At 34.6% G+C, this 22,538-nt stretch overlaps 1 protein-coding gene and 1 non-coding gene across 2 annotated transcripts; both read right to left on the bottom strand.

Annotated features, from left to right (window-relative positions):
• Nucleotides 1-14,155: 14,155 nt before the first annotated feature.
• LOC132609850 (AT-hook motif nuclear-localized protein 1-like) lies at nucleotides 14,156-20,753 on the bottom strand. Its single transcript, XM_060324021.1, has 5 exons — nucleotides 19,498-20,753; nucleotides 18,173-18,240; nucleotides 17,140-17,271; nucleotides 15,856-16,017; nucleotides 14,156-14,618 (listed from the first exon to the last, which is right to left on the bottom strand). The coding sequence occupies exons 1-5, from the start codon at nucleotides 19,844-19,846 to the stop codon at nucleotides 14,382-14,384; spliced, it is 948 nt and encodes a 315-aa protein (XP_060180004.1). The 5' UTR covers nucleotides 19,847-20,753; the 3' UTR covers nucleotides 14,156-14,381.
• A 312-nt stretch (nucleotides 20,754-21,065) lies between these two features.
• On the bottom strand, nucleotides 21,066-21,169 carry LOC132612492 (small nucleolar RNA Z279/snoR105/snoR108). Its single transcript, XR_009571847.1, has one exon. It is a non-coding gene; the product is annotated as a small nucleolar RNA Z279/snoR105/snoR108 (small nucleolar RNA).
• Nucleotides 21,170-22,538: the final 1,369 nt, after the last annotated feature.

The following is a 22,538-nucleotide window of genomic DNA, read 5'->3' as shown; positions in this document are numbered from 1 at the left end:
AGGTGAAGGGAAGTGTGAGGCGGATCTGTTGAAACAGAGAATAGGAAAGCGAAGGTGGGGAGGGGGGGCGCAAATCTGTTCAAACAGAGAATAGGAAAGGGAAGGTGGGAGGGGGAGGCAAATCTGTTGAAACAGAGAATAGGAAAAGGGGGGGGGGGGGGGGGGGGGCAGATCTGTTAAAACAGAGAATAGGAAAGGGGAGGGGTAGCCCTAGCTTTTAATTTTTTCAAATCCGGTATATTTTGTAATTTTGTTGGTATGTTATGTAAATAAGGAAAAGTATTCTTATATTTTGTAATGGAGTGTCTTAAGTAGTATTATTAGGTCATTTTCCCTCACTTTTATGGTAGATGCATTTTAAAACTCTATTTGTTTGGGCCTTGTGCTATTAAGAATATATCGGGCCTAGTTTCATCTAGTAGGCCTCGTTCATTATGAAGTGCACTATCCTGTCCAAATTGATATTGAGATCAACACTAACCTGTTATGAAAGAACATAATCTACACACGCACGCTTCGGGGCGTTCCCAAAAACGCCTTTTAAAACACTGCTAAGAATATGAATAACTAGTCAAGGTCTTGGGTTCGAATCCGGACAATGAAGATACTCCTGATAGAGAGCGGATCCCCCTCTAATGAGTATTACACGATGCGAATCTGGATTAGTCAGACCAATGATTACAGAATACCTTATGGTTATATCCAAAAAAAAAAAATGTGAATGTTCCAAATGCTTAACTATTTTCTTTTTCATATGTACTTCTTATGGTCATGTCTTGTGGTAGGACAACACTTGGTTTAATGTGTTAGGGAAGATTATGCATGTCAACCGGTTAGTCAACTGACCGGTTACCGATTTCCGAACCGGTATAGGCTAACGGTTATCGGTTAACCAGTTCCGGTTAGCCGGTCGGTTTTGCTCTAACCGGAACCGGTAACCTTTTACCAAACCAGTAACCGGTTAGCCCAAAAACGTTTATTTTTTATTTTTTGCTTAATTACGTATTTTTACACATAAATTAACACTTTAGTTTATTAGTTTGTGCATATATAAATTTTTTATATATATATCCAGATTATAAGTATTAAGAAACTCAAGATTGTATATTTTTAACTTAAGTATATTTATATATGTTATGTTATGTTACTATAAGTATATAACTATAATATATATATATATATATATATATATATATATATATATATATATATATATATATATATATATATATATATATATATATATATATATATATATATAAGCACGGGCCCGAACTACATTTAATTTATACTTGCAACCTTTTTTTTGTTTTCTTGCTATTCTTGCTTTTTGCTTTGTTTTTGTAACATTATATTAGTTGTAAAAGTAGTTTGATAATATCTCAATGTTTTTAAAATGTTAAATTAAGTTAAAAAAAATTAACATTCTTCTTAGAGTATATTTTAGGCTTCATTTTTATTTTCCAACAAATGCATGAACCAAAGCTCTTCTCTTCTTTATTTTAACGGAAGTTTTTTACACTAAAATCTTTTACCTTATGTTGGATTAACTTCATTATCTTTTCCTCAATTAAACTTATATTGGATAACTCATTTTTTGCAAAAAAGATTAAAATGTCTAAGTAATAGCGAAAATATTTGATGCTGCAAATTGTTGTATGCTAATGTCAATGAAGTTAACTTATAAATAAAGGTAGCATTTAAAATTAAATAATTAAAAGTCTTGATGCGACAAAATATTTATAGACGTTCCTTCAAATTAAATCATACTAAAAGAGTTGAAAAGTTAATGAAATCATTAGTTTTTATTAATTTGATCGTTCTTTTTTCCTTAAAATATGCATATTAAGAAATGATGTATTTCTTTAATTTTTCTTAATTTAATTTACTTTTTAAAGAAATCTATATTGTAATTTTTGAAACATATATGGAACGTTGGTATTTCATGTTTAACTTAACCATTTCGTCCTAAATTATATGGAACATTGATTATCCTATCTTTTGCTATAACATTACAATATCCAAAAATGTGAAAAATCACTTTCATTTGCAATTATTGAGTATTATTTTTATTTAGAGATTTAAACTCTAATTATTTAATTATGTTCAAACATTTTTAGCTATATAAAAAAAATTATTTAATAACTTTTTTACTTGTCCATAATAGTTTTTTTTTTTAAAAAGATAATTTAAAACAAGCTTAATAACCATTAACGTATAAAAGAAAGGAACAAATTTTTGGATCAATTTTAATTTTGTTGAATAAGTAGATTTTTTCTGGGTCACTATCACATTTTCCGTGACATCATCACTCCTTATAGCATTTAAGAAGTCCATATAACTAATCAAATTTGCCAAAATGGATGAGAACTTGCAAGATCATTAAAACTTCAAATAGGGCTAAAATGGACAAGAATTTTTTTATGAGGACTACAAAAATTGGGTAGCTTTTAAAAAATAGACCACAAGGATAAAAAGTAAATTTGAATTCTTTATTTGATCTCAAAGCTTGCTTGTCATAAAAAAAAATAAGGACAAAAAGTAAGTTTGACTTTAGAAAATAAAGTCAAGACCTAAAGTAATTAATGAAAAAGTTTAAAGTTATATTGAAAATTTTTGTGAGGACTACGAAAGTCCCTAAGTTGTTGCTTATAAATAATAGTAATATATATATATGTATTACTTAAGTTATGTTTGTATGTTTGTGTATATATAACTTATGTATACGTTTGTATATGTTTAAGTTATATGTAATACTTAAGTTTATATATTTAAATTTAAATTTATATATCCGCCCAGATTTAAAAAAAATCTTTTTTTTTTAAATTTTACTGGTTAACCGGTTATAACAGGCCGGTTCCGGTTAACCAGTTAGCAGTTCATAAAAATAAAAATCGTAACCGGCCTGGTATACAACGGTTTTCGCAACTGCTAAACCGGTATACCGAGGCCCGTTCCGGTGCCTGTTATACCGGTTCCGGTGCCTGTTATATCGGTTCCGATTATCGGTTAAGCGGTTATAACCGGCCCGGTTGCCAGGTTAAGGGAAGATGTTCCTAGGAATGCACCTTTTTTCCTTAGAAATAGGGGTCACTAGCCACTTTCCGGTCATGTCTTGAAAAAAGAGTCACTGTCATTAAGTTTCAAATTTCATGAAGACGTCTTGGAGTTCCACCTAGAAAATTTGAACTCCATGATAGTGGTTATTTTTTAATTGCAATGGTTAAAAAGTGGCTATTTGTGAATTTTACCCCATTTTTCCATATTACTATGCTGTTATTTGATATTTCTGTTCACTCAGTTATATCTTTTGGTCTAATGCACATACGAAATCCACACACTCCATATGTGGGTGGGTTTGATTCTGGGTTCAAATCACAAATATTATTGGGGAATTTGCATGATTTCCCTTCATACGGACTGGTCTTTAATTTTTGGCCCTCAATTCGCTGGTCTTTAATTTTGTCCTTCGCTTACAGAGGTGGCCGAAAATATCCAGAGATTTTGGATTCGAAACCCAGTAGAGTAAAAAAATAATAATAATTTCACAACGCATAGGTTTCTATGAACCTATGCCAATTCGGGCGAAGTTACATAAAACATATGCCGGAGATGGCAGATTTTATAAAGTTTACCTTAAGGCATAACTAAAAGTCTGCCGGAGCAGACAGACTTTGCCTGAAGGCATAACAAAATTTGCGGTCTCCGGCAGACTTTTAGTTATGCTTTAAGGCAAAGTATGCCGCATAAGGCAGATTTTTTGCAAAAGTCTTGCCTTGCGATTTTTTATTTTTTTTACTGAGCGGAGATTCGAACCCAGAACCTTGAGGTATTTTCGGCCACCTTTTTAAGTGAAGGATAAAAATTAAAGACCAGCAATTTATGGAACAAAAATTAAAGACCACCCCAAAAGAAAGCCAATCCGCGCAAAAAAAAAAAAAAAAGGTATATTATTCACCAGACTTCATTTGACCCAAACTACTAAATTTTCGGGTCAGTCCGTTACCAGAGTGCTTGGGCCTAACCATATCGGATCGAAGTAATTGCAAGGTTTTCCATCAAATGGACTGGTCTTAAATTCTTGGCCTTGAAATGGTGAAATAGGCTGGTCTTTAATTTTTGAATTTTTTACATGGTATAACTAACATATAAAATTATCTAAATATAATTAATACACTTTAAATTAATTACGCAACATAACTATAATATGTATTTGAATTACGTGCCGTAGCTAATACAATAAAACACAATTAAAATACATTAAACCTCACTGCTCCCAAACCAAGTACAGAGCCGGAGTTGAGAAAACTTCCAGTGGCTCTCCATGCTCCGGGGAATCCACTCACGGAGCTCAGCTCCTCCATGGAGCCGCAGATCTGCGCAACCACTATTCTGACAGCATAGTCAAATCGACATCGTTGATTCCTCCACTGCTTTTCACGCTGGAAATTTGTTGTTGTATACAATTTTTTCGAGTAAATACAGTGTATTTGAAATTTTGTTGTTCGTATATAATTTTTTTCAAGTAAATACAGTGTATTTTTAAATAGATTGAGTGTATCCTCCATCGTTTTGAGTGTAAAAATTGTATATTTTGTATTTCGCTGGAGCTTCGATCGAATTTGATTGTATTTTTAATATTTAAATACAATGTATTTTATATTTTCATCGGAGATTTGACCACATTTGACTGTATTTTTCATTCTGATCTATCTACATATGTATTTGACTGACTGTACTTTGGAATGGTGTATTTAAATACACTCTTATACACGTGAAATAGCTAAAACAAATAGCTATAAATTGTAGTAATTAAGAAAATAGTAGCTACGGTTGGTTGGAAGCCTATAAACTATAGCTATTTGTGTAAGTTATCTATTTTTTTTTTCAAAATCAAACTTATGCCTAGTGGAGTATAAGTTCTTTAAGGGCATATGAATAAATTGTGATATTATGATATATAACTTATACCTCTCTAGGCATAAGTTCGATTTTAAAGGATAAAATTAAAGACCAACACAAAATAGGGACAAAAGTGCAAATGACCCTATCCGATTAAGAGTCCAGAACCAAAATGACCCAATAAAGAATTAAGTGAATCAAAATACCGCAAAAAAAAAAAAAGTACAAAAGTACCTTTATTAAACGACTTAACCGTAACAACACGGTTAAGTCCTTTAACGCAGTATTTTACTGCGCTAAAGGAATTTGACTCTCTACTTTAGCGCATTAAAATATTGTGCTATAGGCCCTATTTATTTTGTTGAAACTCTCTTTCTTTTGCATTTGCACATTTTATGTGTACTTTAGCCGTATATTAATCATGCTTTGAGACTCCAGAACTTCAATATTTTATATAAAACCCTACTTATTTTTGTGCAATTAATAAGGTAGGCTCAATACATCAAGGATACGCAGAACTTCGAATTGTCGTTTTAGTGGTTGAAAAGTGCTCGAAGTCCATTTTTGCTTGAAGACTTGTAGTCATTAGCTTTACGTTATTTACGTTCTAGGGTTTTGTGTTATTTTTAAATTAATGTGTTACTTTATTTCGAATGTGTCACGAATTGTTTATTATCAATTTAGGATGTGACACTATAAACAATAATAAAGACTAAAATAATATTTATAAATATAAATAGATATGCAAAAAATATATAATATTTACGATAAATTGTATAACACTAATGTATATACACTATCGTGGATGGATCCCACATGTGGTATGCCTGAGACTATTCTTAGGCCTAAGGCTCATACCATCCCCACCGCCCTCGCCATCATTTCCATCCTCTTTTTCCCTCTTAATAACAGGACGCTCTAAGTCATGATCATCTCCTCTTCCCCTCACCCTTGCGCCCTTGACTATAACATGCTTCTTCTTGGGATCTAGTCCCGCTGGCACGCTCAGAATCTCAGGTTGAGCTGGGTCTGAAAACGTGACCTCTTCCTCGTCGGGAGTTGCCACCGCAGGCGCCGAAGGATGAACCTGAAAAATATATAAAAATTAGTACCATTTCTTATTTATATTGAATACATTAACGTTTGTTGAATAATCAAACTTGTATATCGACGGGTGCCTGAGTAGGCTCCTGAGATGGGTTTGTAGGCTCCTAAGATGGGTCTGGTGCAGAATATGAGGTAGTCTCATGGACGAGATGCTGTTCGAGGTCCAAATAAAGGTTAAAAAATTAAATAAATATTCATCTTATATTGAATAAAATTGATTTTAAGTAAAAAGCTTACATGTGGCTCCATAGTCTCATGAGAAAACACCTCTGGCTCGGCAGACCCATGAGTAGGCTCCTGAGTGGGTCGCTCTTGTGAACCCACTGGCGCCGAATGCTAAAATATGAAAAATTATGAAATAATAAGTAACATATATATTTAAAATAAGTACTTTAAATAATCAAATATGCATTTTAAATATTCACCTTATATTGAATACAATTAATTTTAATAAAAAGCTTACCTGTGGCTCGACAGTCACATGGGAAGACACCTTTGGCTCGGCAGGCCCATGAGAAAAAGCATGAGTGCGTCGCTCTGGTGTACCCACTGGCTCCAAATCCTAAAGTATAAGAAATTACGAAATAATAAGTAACATATATATTTAAAATAAGTAATTTTAATGATCAAATAAGTATTTTAAATACTAACCGGGATTAAAAAGTTATCGAAGTCAACAATCCTGGGTCCGTCTAAATTCCTCACAGGTCGCTCATCAGCTAATGATGTGCGAAACACCGCCCAATCTATGTCATCATGCTCCTCCATGTAAGCATTCTGGCTCAGCTGAGATGAAGACCCAGATATCTCAGTAAGTAGGCGCGCCAGCGTAAACGTAAGTGACTGACCAGTTGAGCTGCCACTGGCCTCGAACGGCTGCGGATGGACTAGGACGGGAATGGCCTCTAGAATGGAAGTGGCCTCATCTACTAGATAGTGTCCTCCACCACCAGGTCCTTTAGCAACACTGCGTCCTCCACAAGCACCACGTCTTCTACCAACACCGCATCCTCTGGCAGCACCACGTCCTCCTCCTCGCGCCGTCTGATACTCAGCCTCTGGAACAGGATCATTCATTCACCTGCCTGCCGGATACCATCCTCAGATATCCGTACCATCTTCGCCGCAAGCCCCGCAACCCCGGGTAAGGCATATGCTCTAACCCAACATGCGTAATCGGTGTATGGCCACCAGCTGCATTTGTGTTCAACAGTAAAACAAGTTATTTTAAAAACTTAACAATTAATACAATTAAATAAATCTAAATACAATAAACTTACCAACGTCTCGTACTGCCCCGCGAGTGTTGCGTATCCTACGTCCCTCGAGGGAAGCAAAGCTGGGTTGCGGATCAATCGGCGTGTGATCCTATGATACCAGCGCATGTAATCCATGATGGGAGTCACATGGTCGACCACCCTAAAGTGCCCAACCTGGCCTCCCAACGCTGCAGCTGGACACCGATGAAAGCCAAAAATGCATCATTAACGGCGGCTCGATCGTCCCGCTGGTAGTGTCGGAGCTCATGACGAATGTCGGGGAGTATATTTTGTGTATGCCCAAAATGTCGTAAGATGCGCTCGGGCATGTGGTCCTCAATGATGTCCATGTGTATCAATGGACACCGCGACCTCCACACGGCCTGAGCTGCCCTGCAAAAGGCCGGCAACCTATCCAAAATAGCTGCATATGGCGTCCAAATAAATGGCTGCATAAAAGATAGATACAAATTAGTGATCACCAAGTAGAAAAAATGTTTAATTAAATTAATAATGTAAATTTAAATAGTTTTACTGCATCGTCCGTCATGTGATCAAGCAGGTCCCGAAATGGACTGTGGTGCATATGCACATTCTGGTCAAAACCCACCATCCACCTCCTCACGTAGGGCATGTCAATATCAAGGTGATGCCTAGGTATGAGCTAAAAAGGTAGCATCCTCTCCCACGCTCATAACTGTAAGCGATATTAGAAAATACGATTTTTTAGTCGTCTTTCAAGAGGTTTGTTTACATTAAAGGAACGCACACTTAAAATATTACCTGGAGAAGAGCAAAAAAACCACACACATCGCTAATATGGCCAATAGACGCTCGGCATAGGCATCGGTAGAGGTACGCCAAAACAGCACCGCCCCAGTTGTAGTCTCCCAAGCGGTCCAGATTGTTACACCTCGTGTTTTCGTGCATTTTCGTATCGTAAGGTTGCTAACATGCTAAGAAGGTATTTTTTTGAGGTGTTTAAATAGTATGATAGTCGTACGTTAAGTTTGAAGTCAAATGAGTTGTGATACGAAAGTCGACAAAGGTCGTCGCAAGTTATGTCTGTAAATTTCACTGAAATTTGGGTCAGATGTGAAAGATTTTCTCTCAATATACCTGGAGTTATGGGGTGATCCACCTATCAAATCGAAGTTCTACGAGTCTAGTTTCCAGCGCATTTAGCCGTTTGTCAATACGACGTCTGAGTAGAGAGAAATCTGCATTTCCGTCCAAGGGTGCAAACTGCCACAGGGCAGTGGGCCCAACTTAAGTGATATAAATAGAGTCCCCAACGTTTTAGGACCTCATTTTCATCAATATTAAACCCTAGAACAGCCTTATAATCTCCCAAATTTATTCTCCATCAATCACAACTAGGTTCAAAGGCAAATCAAGTGATTACAACATAAGGAATCGCATGACAATCATAGAATCGTAGATTTCTCGTTGTTTCGATTTTTAGAAGAAAGCTTCGTCATGAAATAACTTAAGTTGCAGAGTATTATTCAACTTTTGAGGTATGATTTAACCTTCCCTTCACCTCTTTGAGCCTTACAAGTAATTAAACCTAGAAATTAGGTAGAAACCCCCATAGAATAAGCTTTTGCAATTCTTATGAACTCTTATGGACTTGGCTTGATTGTTGGGCTGTTTTATATAGTTTTAACATGTTTCTTGGAGTTATGGTGGTATGGATAGGATCGTACTGATGAGGGGAAGTAGAAAAGTACAATTTTGTAGCGTTTTGTGGGAAACTTGAGCTACAAAAGTGCCTACGAACTTATGCTCGCGAGTTGCTTACATAAATGTCTAAGTGAAGATTTTCATGAGCTATGATTTTGATTTTGATTTTGATCTTGAATAGTTCGTTTTGTGTAGGTAGTCGTTCATAAGGTATTCAAGGACCCGGAAGACGCGTATAGATCTATCAACAAGGTATGTAGGGTCCTTCTCTATATCTTTCGGCATGACTAGAACTCGAATGAAATTTATTGAATTGTTTCATCAAATTCGAATTGCTCCACTTCAAATTGATAAATATGATTAAATCTTCCCTTTTCTCATGAATAACTCACATCGAAGAAGATTAAGTATTCTCATCCTTTCTTATTCGTCGCTCAAAGGGAATTAAAATTCTTTTGTTCGTTTTTTTTCTGACGTTCATATTGATCATGGTTACTAATAGCTTGAACATGATGTCTACTTCAAACTAATACATACTACGTAACTTCCATGTTTCTTGTGTTGGTTGTCTCATAATTGGAAACCAAAGAACGTAGGGACAATAACGATAGTCGAAAAATAACGACGATAGGTCACTTCAACTCTTGTCATGATATCTCTTCTGAGGTCGGTCTTGCATTGCACTTATATATATGTGTTTATTTTCATTACCGAGCAGCACTATAGTCGTCCAGGTAGGAACTTATATGTGCACCTAGACATGTTTCTTCTTTACCGAACCGTATTATAGGCGGCCGGGTAGGCACGTAGCTGTGCACCGCCACTGATCAATTGGGCAGAGATGGTGTTGTGATGATGAGCTCACCTCACAGAGGGATTTATTATTATTGTTATATGATATGATATATACCTCCACAGTGAGGAATGATTTTACGAGCACGCATTTACATTTACGTTGTGGTTATGGTCGCCCTCAGTGGCTTTGAACAGAGTTTCAGGTTGTTTGTAAATCTCTTCTCATATTATTTACATTATTTGTGCTTGTGCTTACCGCCCTACATATTCAGTACATATTTTGTACTGACGCCTTTTGTACGCTGTGTTCATGCCCGCAGGTGCTGATAGACAGGCCGGCTTGCCTTCGCATTAGGACACCGAGATCAGAGATTGAGTGTCGCACTCCACTTCTTCGGAGTTGCTGGTTGTGAGTCTATAGGTACAGATGCATATGTATATGTATTGTTTTGGGGTATGTCGGGTCCCTATCCCGACCTGTTGATATTGCGTTGCTTTTTTAGAGGCCTGCAGACCAGTTGTCAGTGTATATATATTTTGCTTGGCCTTGTCGGCCCCCTGTACAGTTGGCATGACCGTGATATGGTCTTGTTGGCCTTAGCTCTCTCTCTCTCTCTCTCTCTCTCTCTCTCTCTCTCTCTCTATATATATATATATATATATATATATATATGTTGTTGTTGGGTTCTTCTGCGTGCAGGATTATACATTTGGTTCTTGTTAGTGTTATATTGTTGCCTTGTCGGCCCATTCTTCATATTACATGTCACAGATGCCATGGTTGGTTCACTCGGGCCTTCGGGCGCCAAGTGCCTGCCACACTCCCCAAGGTTGGGGTGTGACACAGATGCTCCAAGAAGGCCAAGTATCGTAAGCTGACATGGGCTCCCGATGTGTTCGGGAACAAGATGCCCCCGAATATAATAAGCAAGTACAAATAGGCATGACAATCAACAACGTCCTGCTGAGTGTCGTCCTCAATAGGAGGTTATGCCAGCAAATAAGTGCAGAGTGCACTAATCCGCACCCGACTCTGTCCCGAGACCTGGCCCTCAGTACCAGGCACGAAGTGGGTGAGCCTAGTCAACTCTATCACTCATGTCCTACCAAGAGGAGGCTCGTACGGAGTGTATAATGGGTCTCCATCTACCCGCAATCCAAACAGGACCTTCACATCCTGAAGTGTAATCGTGGCCTCACCAGTGCGAAGATGGAAGGTATGTGTCTCCGGATTCCACCGCTCAACCATGGCCGTAATGAGAGCCCAATCATGATGCACCCGACCAACGGACACGCAACGATAGATACCGCCCCGAAACAATATCTCTAAGACATGGGGGTGTGGGGGGCGCTCGCGTAAAAGAGCCCACGCTCTCTGCAACCTACGGGGACCAAGCCTAGTCGATATCCCTATAGCACCAGTCCATAATAACTCTAACTTATGATTGTCTTGCAAAGACAATACTGATCTATCATCGGGCCCGGATCCTCAGTCTCAAGGATGAACGAAGGAAGACGGCTCTACCGGGGGAATCTCTGTAACGATTCCAACGGCCGGGTGAACATTCGGATCCATGAAAGAGTCGAGTCTGTAAAAACTAAATTATTCATTATTCTTGAAATTAAAGAGAAATTATATTAACTAATTAATCATTTATAGGGAATATGTGAATTATGTTGTATTATATTTTGTGAATAATTATATCTAATTACAATTGTTCTCCTAACTGCAATTAAAGAAATAACGAACTAATTTATTTAACGATTAACATGGGATAAACAAATAATTAACATGGGATAAACAATTTCACAAATAAATAAAGTAACAATGCCATAATTAACAAATAATAGCAGATTACTATATTTTTTTGTAATTTAACAATTCATAAACAATTAACTAATTAACAATTAGTAAACAATCAACAATTCATAAACAATTAACAAATTTAACAAAACATAATCAATTAATACATTAACAATTTAACATAATAATAATTAACAATTAAAAACTAATTAATTAATAATGGCATATTAACAATTTAACAATTCATAATCAATTAATAAATAATAAATAAGCAAAAAAAAAAAAAAAAAAACAGTAGCTTTTGCTACTGCCAGCGATCAACAGCCCAGAAAAAAATTGATTTTTTTTTTTCGAAATTCGCGACTATTAAATGTTAAACAAGCTTAGTATATAATGTATTTAACAAAATAATAACAAAAGTTCATAGTAGAGTACCTTAATCGAAGCTTGTTGTAGGGTTGTTTTAATCGAGTTGTACGCCGCTTTGTTTCAAAATTCGAGCTTAGAATGTTGCTCCTTGACTTGAATATACCGAGAATCTAAACTTTTCCGGCGAAAATTAATAGAAAACAACGTTATTTGAAGAGGGGACCACCTTAAAAATGCCTCTAATGGCGTTTTTGAATATTGTTTTTGCCGTGAAGGGGACCAGTGGTGGAACCCGATGGGGTTTTATGGGGACACCTATAGCGCAGTATTTTACTGCGCACGGTTAAGTCCTTTAACGCAGTATTTTACTGCGTTAAAGGTACTTTTGTACCTATTTTTTTTTCTGGAGTATTTTGGTTCACTTGATTTTTTATTGGGTCATTTTGGTTCCGGACTCATCCGATTAATAACATGCTTGAACCTAGTGCAAGAAGTAGTGAATTGTAAGCTTGTATTAATGTCCTTGCATGATTTGCCAATCTATGAAAAAATAATGAAGAATTATATATCTTTTTGGCATAACACATAAACAGGCCCTTAAATGGGTCTCAGCTGACAAGTATGCCCTACAACTTTGGGTGTGTACAAGTACGCACCTCAACTTTTATAAAATTGAACACGTAAACACAAATGCTGACATGGCATTGACGTGGCCCTCCAAAATTTATGTGTCACGTCAGTGTCATGTCAACATTTGTGTTAATGTGTTCAACTTTATACAAGTTGAGATGCCTACTTGTGCACACCCAAAGTTGGAGGGCATACTTGCCAGCTAAGGCCAAGTTTAAGTGCCCGCTTATGTATTGTGCCTTTCTTTTTTGATGATAGATTGATAGTGTTGCGTGTACCTTCACTAATTCATCGAGTATTTGTTGATTTTCATCAATATATCTATCAGCTAATTCTATCCACCAAGGATGAGATATATGGAAAGAAACTATGTAACATTTTTCTCTTTTACTTGGATTTGAACTTTGATCTTCTGTGATTTATTCCAACTTCGTCGATGGTTAAAGTACATCTCGCATGCCTTTTCTTTTTTTAGTTTAATGTTGGGTTTTTAGGGCGTTTTCATCTCAAGTATTGTACTTAGACAACAATTTCTTTTGTTTATTTTTTTTGCGGTATAATCATTTGATATTTGAAGTTTACTAACTCAATTAATTCAAATTCTCCCTGGTTCGAATAATATTGTGTTTTGGAGCATGATTATCCTGTCTAATAACTTTTTACGAAGATTTATTATTCTTGTCCAAAAAAATGTTCTGGTATGAAAGGCGGAAGCACTTCCTATCAGGATTTTTTGCATATCAAGGCTCAAACCCAACACCAAAATTAAGGGTGAAAAAATCCTATCCATCCACCACAATCCTTAAGTGTAAAAAAATTATTCACATAGAATGTTGCACCAAACCACTGAATATAACAAATTTTTCGCATATAAACTTCCTCCATCCCAATTTAGGCATTAAATAGAATAAAAAAAAAATACATATCCCTCTGTTCAATTTAAGTGTCCTACTTTTTTTTTTTTTGGTCTATTATAAAAATAGTGCTCTTTAAAAGTAGAAGCTTTAGGAAGATCATCGGTATTATTGATTATACCACGTTGACTGCGAAATGGTCAACATATGATCATTGATTATCGTTATAGTTATAATTACTGAAACTCTCCCACCAAAAGTTTTACTACAAATTATCCAAAGTTATACACATCAAGTTACATTATTAAATCACCCAAAAGGCATCTGCAGGCAATTCTCCATAAAAACAAGATGTGTAGTCTTCAAAACTAAGACAAGGAAAAATGACTTCAACTGTAAAAAGAAAACTTTAGACCATTAGTATATAAGATTCATATTTTTCTTAGTCGTGTATAATTTATTCCATGAAATGCACGTCCAGATTTATTGACCGGCCATCTTTAGATATTTTTCTTTCTTTTAAATTAAAACCAAAAAATACTTCCACCCTTGCCAGATGTCTCAAATTTGAGCTAAAACCCCGGGAATAGAGAAATTTTCGACGAAAAACGCTTTAATCCCTTTAGTGCACCCATTAGTCGTGAATCCAAATTAGTTGATAGAGACTTCAAATACCTGATAGTTAAACCGGAAAAAATAAAGACTAGTACTTTTCAGTTTCCATGCAGGCAACTTTAATAGTCATTCCATAAAGCCTTAACTAAGATGAAATTCATTGCTGAGACCAATTATACATCAAGTTAAATCCTACAACGAACGACCGAAAGAGAAAAAAACCTACGACGAAAACTAGTTCGAATTACTACACAGACCTCAACCGGAATATGGCATGCCCAGCACAAAGGTTGACAAACAAGTTAACCACAAATGGATGTGAGAATTAAGGATCAAATAGGAACCGGACGATCTACCCTCCTATGCAGGCAGCGTTACGTTGATGTCAGTCGGCTTGCTTCTTGACTCGGGTGCCACCGATAATGACCAGTTAATCGAGGAAGCAGGCATAGTTGGTTTTGCGGAAGAGTGATTATTATAATGGTCTTCAAATTCTGTACTAGTTAGAGGAACAACAGCAGCTGTTATTGGCTCCAATTTGTTTTTCTTGGTCTTTTGTTCATGTTGATTTCCAGCAAGGAAGCTTCCCACAACAATCTGATTCACAACAACAAAACAAAAAAGGGGAATTTTCATAAATAGCAGTAGTTTTATGCCTTTAATAACAAATTACGGTGATATTATTGAGTTTTCAAAACATATCAATAGTTTTTTTTTTTTTCCAAAACACACATAACAACAAAAGATAAAAAGGGCCTTTTCATAAATAGCACTAGTTTATGCCTCTACTAACAAATTATGGCGATATTATTGAGTTCCCAAAACGTAGCAATAGTATGCACACACAGTAAAAATCTGCTATAAAATGAAACATCTAGCTATGTTTTGTAATAATTTAAGTATTTCTACAATGGGTAATTAGTGGGCTTAAGTCGTTATATCACGTAATTTTCCCAAGCAGAAACTAGAAACTTGAAGATCCACTTATTTTGTGAGCTAATTTGATCGGAGTGTCACGAGAAAACCACTTCATATTTGTTCTGATAAAGGTCCAAATACACCCCTCTACCATATGAAATGTCTTAATTACACCTCATTATACTTTGAAACCATCCATACCCTCGCCATTAGCAAATTGTCTCGAATTTGCCATTCACTTTAAGGGAGCTCAAGTCTGGATTCCACGTGTCAAGATATTTCGGGAAAAGGTCAAGATTCATCCCTCTATTTTATTACTACGCTTTAAAATTTGTCCTGGTACGTCATGACTCACGAGATTACCACTTGATATTTGTCAAAAGAGTTTAATTGTTGCCTACCAACTGTGTAAAAAATACCTCTCTACTATACGAAATATCTTAATGTTTCTATGCATTATACTTTCAAATCATTCATATCCTTACTGTCAGCAAATTATCTTGTATCTGGCCTTGACCTTAACGGAGGTACAACCTCAAGTATAACAAAGGGTAATTTCAAACCATTGTCAAAAATAGAAGGGTAAATCTATTGAAGTATTTTGACACGTGGAATCCGCTAATTAGTCCATGCTGGAGGTCTGGCAAAATCAAGGGCAAATACGATACGATTTGCTAACGGCGAATATATGAATGACCCCAAAAAATATAACAGAGGGTAAGTTGTATAGCAGAAGAGTAAAATTTGAAATTTTTCTCTTTAGAAAACAACTATTCCATAGTTTGCGGTGGATAACTTAGAAAAGAGAGTAGATAACATGTTGCAACAGATCGAACTACACTAAACGTGTGAAATCGATGCATATAACTCAAAAAATATTGCCAAAATCTGCAAACAAGCATAGGAGAAATAATACCAGCACAGGACCGGCAGCAACTAGTAGACCAGCAACTCCTCCTCCAACAACACGTCCATTAGGGCTTGCTAGAGAAACGCTCATTCCGCCAGATCTGTTTCTCATCCCTCCCGTCTCTGATGGCATAAATGATCCAGTCAGTGACAGTATCTCAAACCGGCCCTACAAAAACAATGGAAGAGGAAAGTTATGGACAAATGTCAACTGGAGTAAACATGCGCAAATGACAATGCCTTTCGTAAATTAGACAATTTCCAAAACAGGAAGAAATGTTTTATAATCCCGGTATTACAATCCTTGCATTATAATCCCAGCATAATTTTGTTCGCGAACTAAATGACCCCTCAAAGTCGAGTAGATAGAGGTTCTATGTAATCATAGTCAACGGATGATGTTTCCCTTTTGATAGACTTACTCTCGTGAGTCTCATCTATCTAGAAGTAGACTTAACCCCGTACAACAGATAATAAATTTGACAATATCTGATATTTCATGATCTAATTTGACTTGGCACCATTATGAAGATAATGGTGGATTTTCATAAATATGAAGATTTTTTATGAAAATCTCACTTTTAAACAGTTGAAGAAGAGAAGGCCAAAATTTAGTCTCTGTTTAACTAAAAGATGTGAACGTGCATAAATGGTTTTTGATGATAACGTTAAAAGTGGGTCCGATATCAATTTCATAGATTGACACATCCAAGAAGTAAGATATGCTATTTTAAGAAAACTAACATAGTTTTAGATGACCTAGCAAGAAGAGGGATGGCATTAGTAGATCCTTGCATGGCTTCTTCAAGTGCCAGTTAGCCATGTGATGACAATTATAATAAGATTATAAGTACTAGAAAACACCCGCTCTATCTATCACCATTCATACACGGGACAAAAATTATACTATTACTTTCAACATTTAGAATACCTAAACTACTCGTCATTTCTGGCACGGAGTGGTAGTTTATAAAAACACTCAAAACAAGATCTGTGATCAATTTTCACCAATTGCTTCTAATTCTTTATGAACAAATAAACTTGAACACGATGCAGGAAAGATCACAATAGCCTTTTTACGAGTGGGAAACAATTGCATGTGCATAAATAAATAAATAGAATGTTGTTCAAATATAAATGTGTTCTAGATATATGTTTGTAAATATTTAAGACAAACAAGTTCATGTTAAACTGATCTAAAAGAACACATATTAAGCACATAGGTAAAGATGACACCAAACAGTACAAATCATAAGATTAACCAAAATAAGAGAATAATTAGTTGCAGCACCTCATATGTCAATGTGCCACCAGAAGAGTCAGGTTGACGTAGCGTAACGCTTGAAATTACACCGTTTGCTGAGAGAATGCATATTGCTCGAGGCCCTTGTTGAGAAAATGAAATAATCTTCATCGTGACATCCTAAAAGGAAAACCAAAATAACATTCAGCAATCTCAATGAAGTTCAATACTCCCTCTATCCCAATTTAAGCGACACTTTTCGCTTTTCGAGATTCATACTATGTGAACTTTGACCAACATTTAAAAATGTATTTTTTTCATCATATTAACATGAGAAAAATTGCAACTTATAGTATCTTTCGTATAACTTTTGAATATTTAAATTTTATTTTGAAAAGATTAAATTGATCTAATCAAATTTAGCTTCAAAGCTTGGTCAAATCGACTCTCGAGAAGTGAAAAGTGTCACATAAATTAGGACGGAGGGAGTATATAATAGTCCCTAAAACATGCATGTATATGGATGCCACTTGCCACAGGAAATCTTGCTTATGGGAAGAATTCCTGAAAAATGACTAATTAATTATTGAGATCTTTAGATGTACTGGCATATAAAATAGATTGGAGATGAATTGCATATCAACTTTACTAAGAGCCTGTTTGGATGGGCTTATGCCTATAAGCTGTTTGCAGCTTATAAGCTAAAAAAAATAAGTTGGGATAGTCTAACTTATTTTTTTTGGCTTATAAGCTGTTTTCAGCTTATAAGCCGCTTTAGATAAGCTAAGTCAAATGGGCCCAGTTATTTTTTTGAGCTTATTTTAAGCACAAAATGACTTTAAGCTGGCCAGCCAAACACTCAAAAAAGCTGAAAACAGCTTATAAGCAACTTATAAGCCAATCCAAACGGGCTCTAATTCTGTTTTCCTTTTTTAAGACTAAACAAAGAAATTCATAACGTATATATACTAAAAGAGAGAAGGAATATTTTTATGATAATCAAGAAATGTTACGCCAAGCACCAAACTAAGAAAATTCCCGTAAAATTCACATATGTACCAGCTTTGGCTAACATTTTTACCTCTCCAGTATTAACGGTGATTATATGGGGTGTAAAATTAGCACCAACAGAGCATGAGACCCATTCACCTACAGAAAAAAAAGCTCAAAACATTAATACTTTCACATGAATCTTTACAGACCAGTATTCATGTGAAAACATATGTCACATTCACATGGGCCGAACTCGGACAAGAACATTCAGGTACATAAGAAAATATCGCCACAACACCCCCACCCCCCCCCCCACCCCCCTAACCCAAACAATAAAAGGAAAAATAATCACTTGATGATATTAATTGGGGTTTTTACACTTTGTAGCCGTCCACCAAAATAATAGCCAACAAATGTATAATTTTGCATATTTGTTGTAATACAAAAAGTATACATATCATAATTAATGTATATGTTTTGTATATTGACTAGCAACTGTAATTATTTTTTACCGAGCGGCCAAACGTGTAAAGAGCCCACATTAATCACCTCCAAAACGCTTTCGCTTGATATTTGGGATATTTTTCCACCCTCCAGGAAAATAGGAAATAAAGAAACAAGGCAACTCGCCACGACGAGATAAAATATAAAAGTAGTGGACTGAAAATTCTATTGATGAGTAAATTAAAGGGGGAAAAAAAACAAGGGAACCAAATATTTTGTGAAGTTCAAAATATAATATTTGTTGAAATTTTAAGTGACTTCATTTTTACATATATCTACAACATCCTTATCGAAATGCTAGGTTCAATTGAACCCATTGATTGTATGTTAGCATAATGCTACACACGGCTTAACTTGCTTAAATGCAGGATAAGGTTGTGTATAATAGACTCAATGTGGTCCGACCCTTCAATAAACCCCACGCATAACTGGTGCTTAGTGCACTGAACTAACTAAACACCTTAACTATTTTGTCCGTTTTATATAGTTCAAGAACATTCGCACTCACAAGCAAACAGCTACATCCACCACTAATAACTAACAGTAAAAAAAGTCGAAAGAACTTTATCTGAATTTTCAACGTCCATTTAGGCAGATGATGCTTACAAACTAACCCAACTGGCCGGATTTTCCCCATTATACATATTGAATTATGAGTTCAAAATTTAATATTAGTGATTTTTTAAACACACACACACACACACATATGACCTGCATCGAAAGGTCGCATTCAATTGAACCCATTGACTATATGCTACATCCGCGTCTGTCTACTTGCATGGATATAGGCTAAAACTACATACAATAAACTCAATGTGGGTCCATCCCTTCACCTGCACATAACGGGAGCTAAGTGCATATTCACCACTAAACTAAACAGTACAAAAAGAAAAAGTTTAAATCTTTTACCTGAATTTTCAACATCCAACTTAGGCATATGTGGTTTACTAACCAACCCAACCGGCCGGATTTTCCCCCGTTTCTCCGCCGAGAAATCAATCACCGGGCCCACCGGTGGGCCCGCTGACGATATAGGCTTAGGTGAAAGAGCTCCATCTGGTCCATACTTTCTTGGTCTACCCCTCTTCTTCTTCACTACAGCCAACATTGCTACACCATCAACACCAGTTGGTGGTGAAACAACTCCCATTATTTGAGGTGTGGGATTTGATTCAGTGTTTGTAGTCCTAGGTGCTACATGGTAATCTGATGGTACATCTGATCCCACTACTGTTACTCCTCCACTCATATTACTCATATTTTCTCTTCCCTCCACAACCCAAAAAAAAAAAAAAAATCACCAAGATGATCACTCAAAATAAAAAAGAATTTTTTTTAACCTTTTACTCAAAAACCCATCATTTTGCTAAGCGAAAACAGCAAAAATCACTCCCAGAACCTTAAAAAAAAAAAAAAAAAAAAAAAAATCCACCAAGAAAATACTAAGAAGAAAAAATTCTTTCACCTTTTACTCAAAAACCCATCATTTTCCTAAAGTGAAAACAGCACAAATAACTCCAAGAATCTTCAAAAATATTAGAAAATTAACAAAAAAATATTGTTTCCTCCTTGTTACTCAAAAATCCAACATTTTTTCTATACAGCAAAAAAAACACTCCAAAAATTTTCAAAAAAAAAACAGAAAATTAACAATATATTACTTTCAGCTTTTACTCAAAAACCCATCATTTTGCTACAGTGAAAACAGCAAAAAAAAGTCCAAGAATCTTCAAAAAATAATAAATTATTTTCACCTTGTACTCAAAAACCCATGATTTTCTTATAGTAAAAACAGCAAAAATAACTCAAAAATCTTAAAAAAAAAAAAAACTAATAAAATAACATAAAGTTTCACCTTTTTACCAAATACAAAATATCTTTAATCACAACAGTATTAGAAAAAATAAATGGGGCTAAAAACAGACTAAGAAAAACTAGAACCAAAGAAAAAAAAATGAAGCTTAAATATTTTTGAAATCTTACCAGCTAAACAGAAATATATAAGAGGATTAAAAGAGAAAAAAAGATGAATTTTAGCTATTTTTGAGAAATAAAGAATGAGATTAAAGGGAAAAAGATTGAATTTTTAGCTTAAAAGAAGTGTCAGAAAATGTAAAAAATGAAGTTTTTTGTGGGGTTAAAAGGAAAAAGGGTAATTTATTTGGGTTTCCTAAATTTCCTCGGATTGTCCTTAACGTAATTGAAGGAAATAATAATAATAATGACAGAAAAAGAAATTATTAAATATTAGGGTCATTAATTAATTAATTATGGAAAGTAGGGAAATTATGTATTGTGGTTAAGAACATATTTGGAGTCCGGTGAAAAAGAAAATTTTGAAATGTTTTTTTAAAAAAAACTATACTCCCTCCGTTCCAGAAAAATTAATTTAATTTAATTTGACATAAAATTTAATAAATAGTGGAAGACTTTTCAAATATGCATATCAAAATAACTTTTTTTTATTTCAAGCAATAGGGATCAGATTGGTAAAAATGAAATCGCCCAAATTGTCGTAAGGCTTTGGGCTGGAACACCCATCTCGCATATTTAGTTAGCAAATGACCACTCATCATATCCCGTTAAATCAAAATAACTTTTAGATATTTATGTGACTGTAAATTATTTTATAAATTAAATTATTACTAAATATATTCTTTCCGTCCTATATTACTTGGCCACATTACTAAAAATATATGTGTCAAATTAGTTATTCATTTACAAAATCAACATAAAATTAATTAAATCTTTCGCATCTTACCTTTAGTATTAAATGTTCTTAAAATAATTAATATTGATTAAAATGTATTTATTGGAGAGAGATAGGGTAAAGTAGTAAAATATATTTTTTATTTATAATTTCTTGAGGGACGTATAAAAGGAAAAGTGATCAAATAATATGAGACGGAAGGGGAGTAGAAATATGTTAATTTTTCTAGAACAAATTAAGAAGGAAAGTAAGAGAATATTTTTGGGACAGAGGGAGTATTTGGGAAAAGAGAAATTAGGTTGCCAAGGCATGAAGACAACCATCACTCTCTCTCGTTTTTTAAAAAAAAAAAAAAAAAAAAAAAAAAACTTCAGATTATAATGTATCTGTGTATATGTGGTTGTGTTTAGATAGTGATAATATATATATATATATATATATATATATATACACACTATGTTCAAAATATGATTAATATAACATTGTAGTTTGTGCTCCGTATCTAAAACTTTATTATATTCGTGTTTGCTACAAAAATTTATTAATACTTTTTAAAAGAGAAGACTTGTTTAAAAGAAAATTATTTTCCTCTCTTTGAGATAAAATAATAGCAATATTTAAGCATCAGTTGATACTTTCAATTTTAATTCGATTAATTTAAAGGTGTAAAGTACTTATTATTTTTTATCGATTTTTGATTTGGATAATTCTAATTCAAATTATTAAATTAATTTTACATGTTTAAAACGAAACAAAATAGAAATTGATTTTCTATTTAAACGAAGAAATGCTATTTTTTAATTATTGGTAAATATTCTCGGTTTAGCTCATTTTACTTGTCATGTTGTCTTTTGCATGGTTTTTTAAGAAAATGTGAATTAGAATTCATTTGATATTAATCTCTTTTCACATTTATTAGAGTAAGAATAAAAATAAAAAAGTAATTAAATTGTATCTTATTTTTTAAATATATATATATATATATATATATTAAGTATATTTATTTTAGTAAACATAATAAATAAATGACATGGCGGAATAGCAAATACAACAATTAAATATTTTGAAGAAAAGTAATAATATGGGGTCCATGTTTCTTGCTGTGCAATAATTTCATTTGCTTCCACTAATAGGTTAATATGCATGTGACAATTAATCCACTATTATTGACTTGATGGGGATACTTTGGGAATTACATGAATATTGTTTGATTTTTAATATATGGGGTGCACGATTTATT

This window comes from Lycium barbarum, chromosome 9 (assembly GCF_019175385.1).
Source record: "Lycium barbarum isolate Lr01 chromosome 9, ASM1917538v2, whole genome shotgun sequence".
Classification (NCBI taxonomy): domain Eukaryota; kingdom Viridiplantae; phylum Streptophyta; class Magnoliopsida; order Solanales; family Solanaceae; genus Lycium; species Lycium barbarum.
The sequence above is the reverse complement of the archived record's forward strand: the minus strand, read 5'-3'. Positions and strand labels throughout refer to the sequence as shown.

What these genes read in the sequence shown, in the direction of transcription:
- LOC132609850 (XM_060324021.1), bottom strand. Translation starts at nt 19,846, where the DNA reads ATGAGTAATATGAGTGGAGGAGTAACAGTAGTGGGATCAGATGTACCA. An exon ending in GTTGGATGTTGAAAATTCAG is followed by an intron (nt 18,241 to 19,497) that starts GTAAAAGATTTA and finishes TTTTTTCTGTAG; the next exon opens with GTGAATGGGTCTCATGCTCT. An exon ending in TCACCGTTAATACTGGAGAG is followed by an intron (nt 17,272 to 18,172) that starts GTAAAAATGTTA and finishes TTTTCCTTTTAG; the next exon opens with GATGTCACGATGAAGATTAT.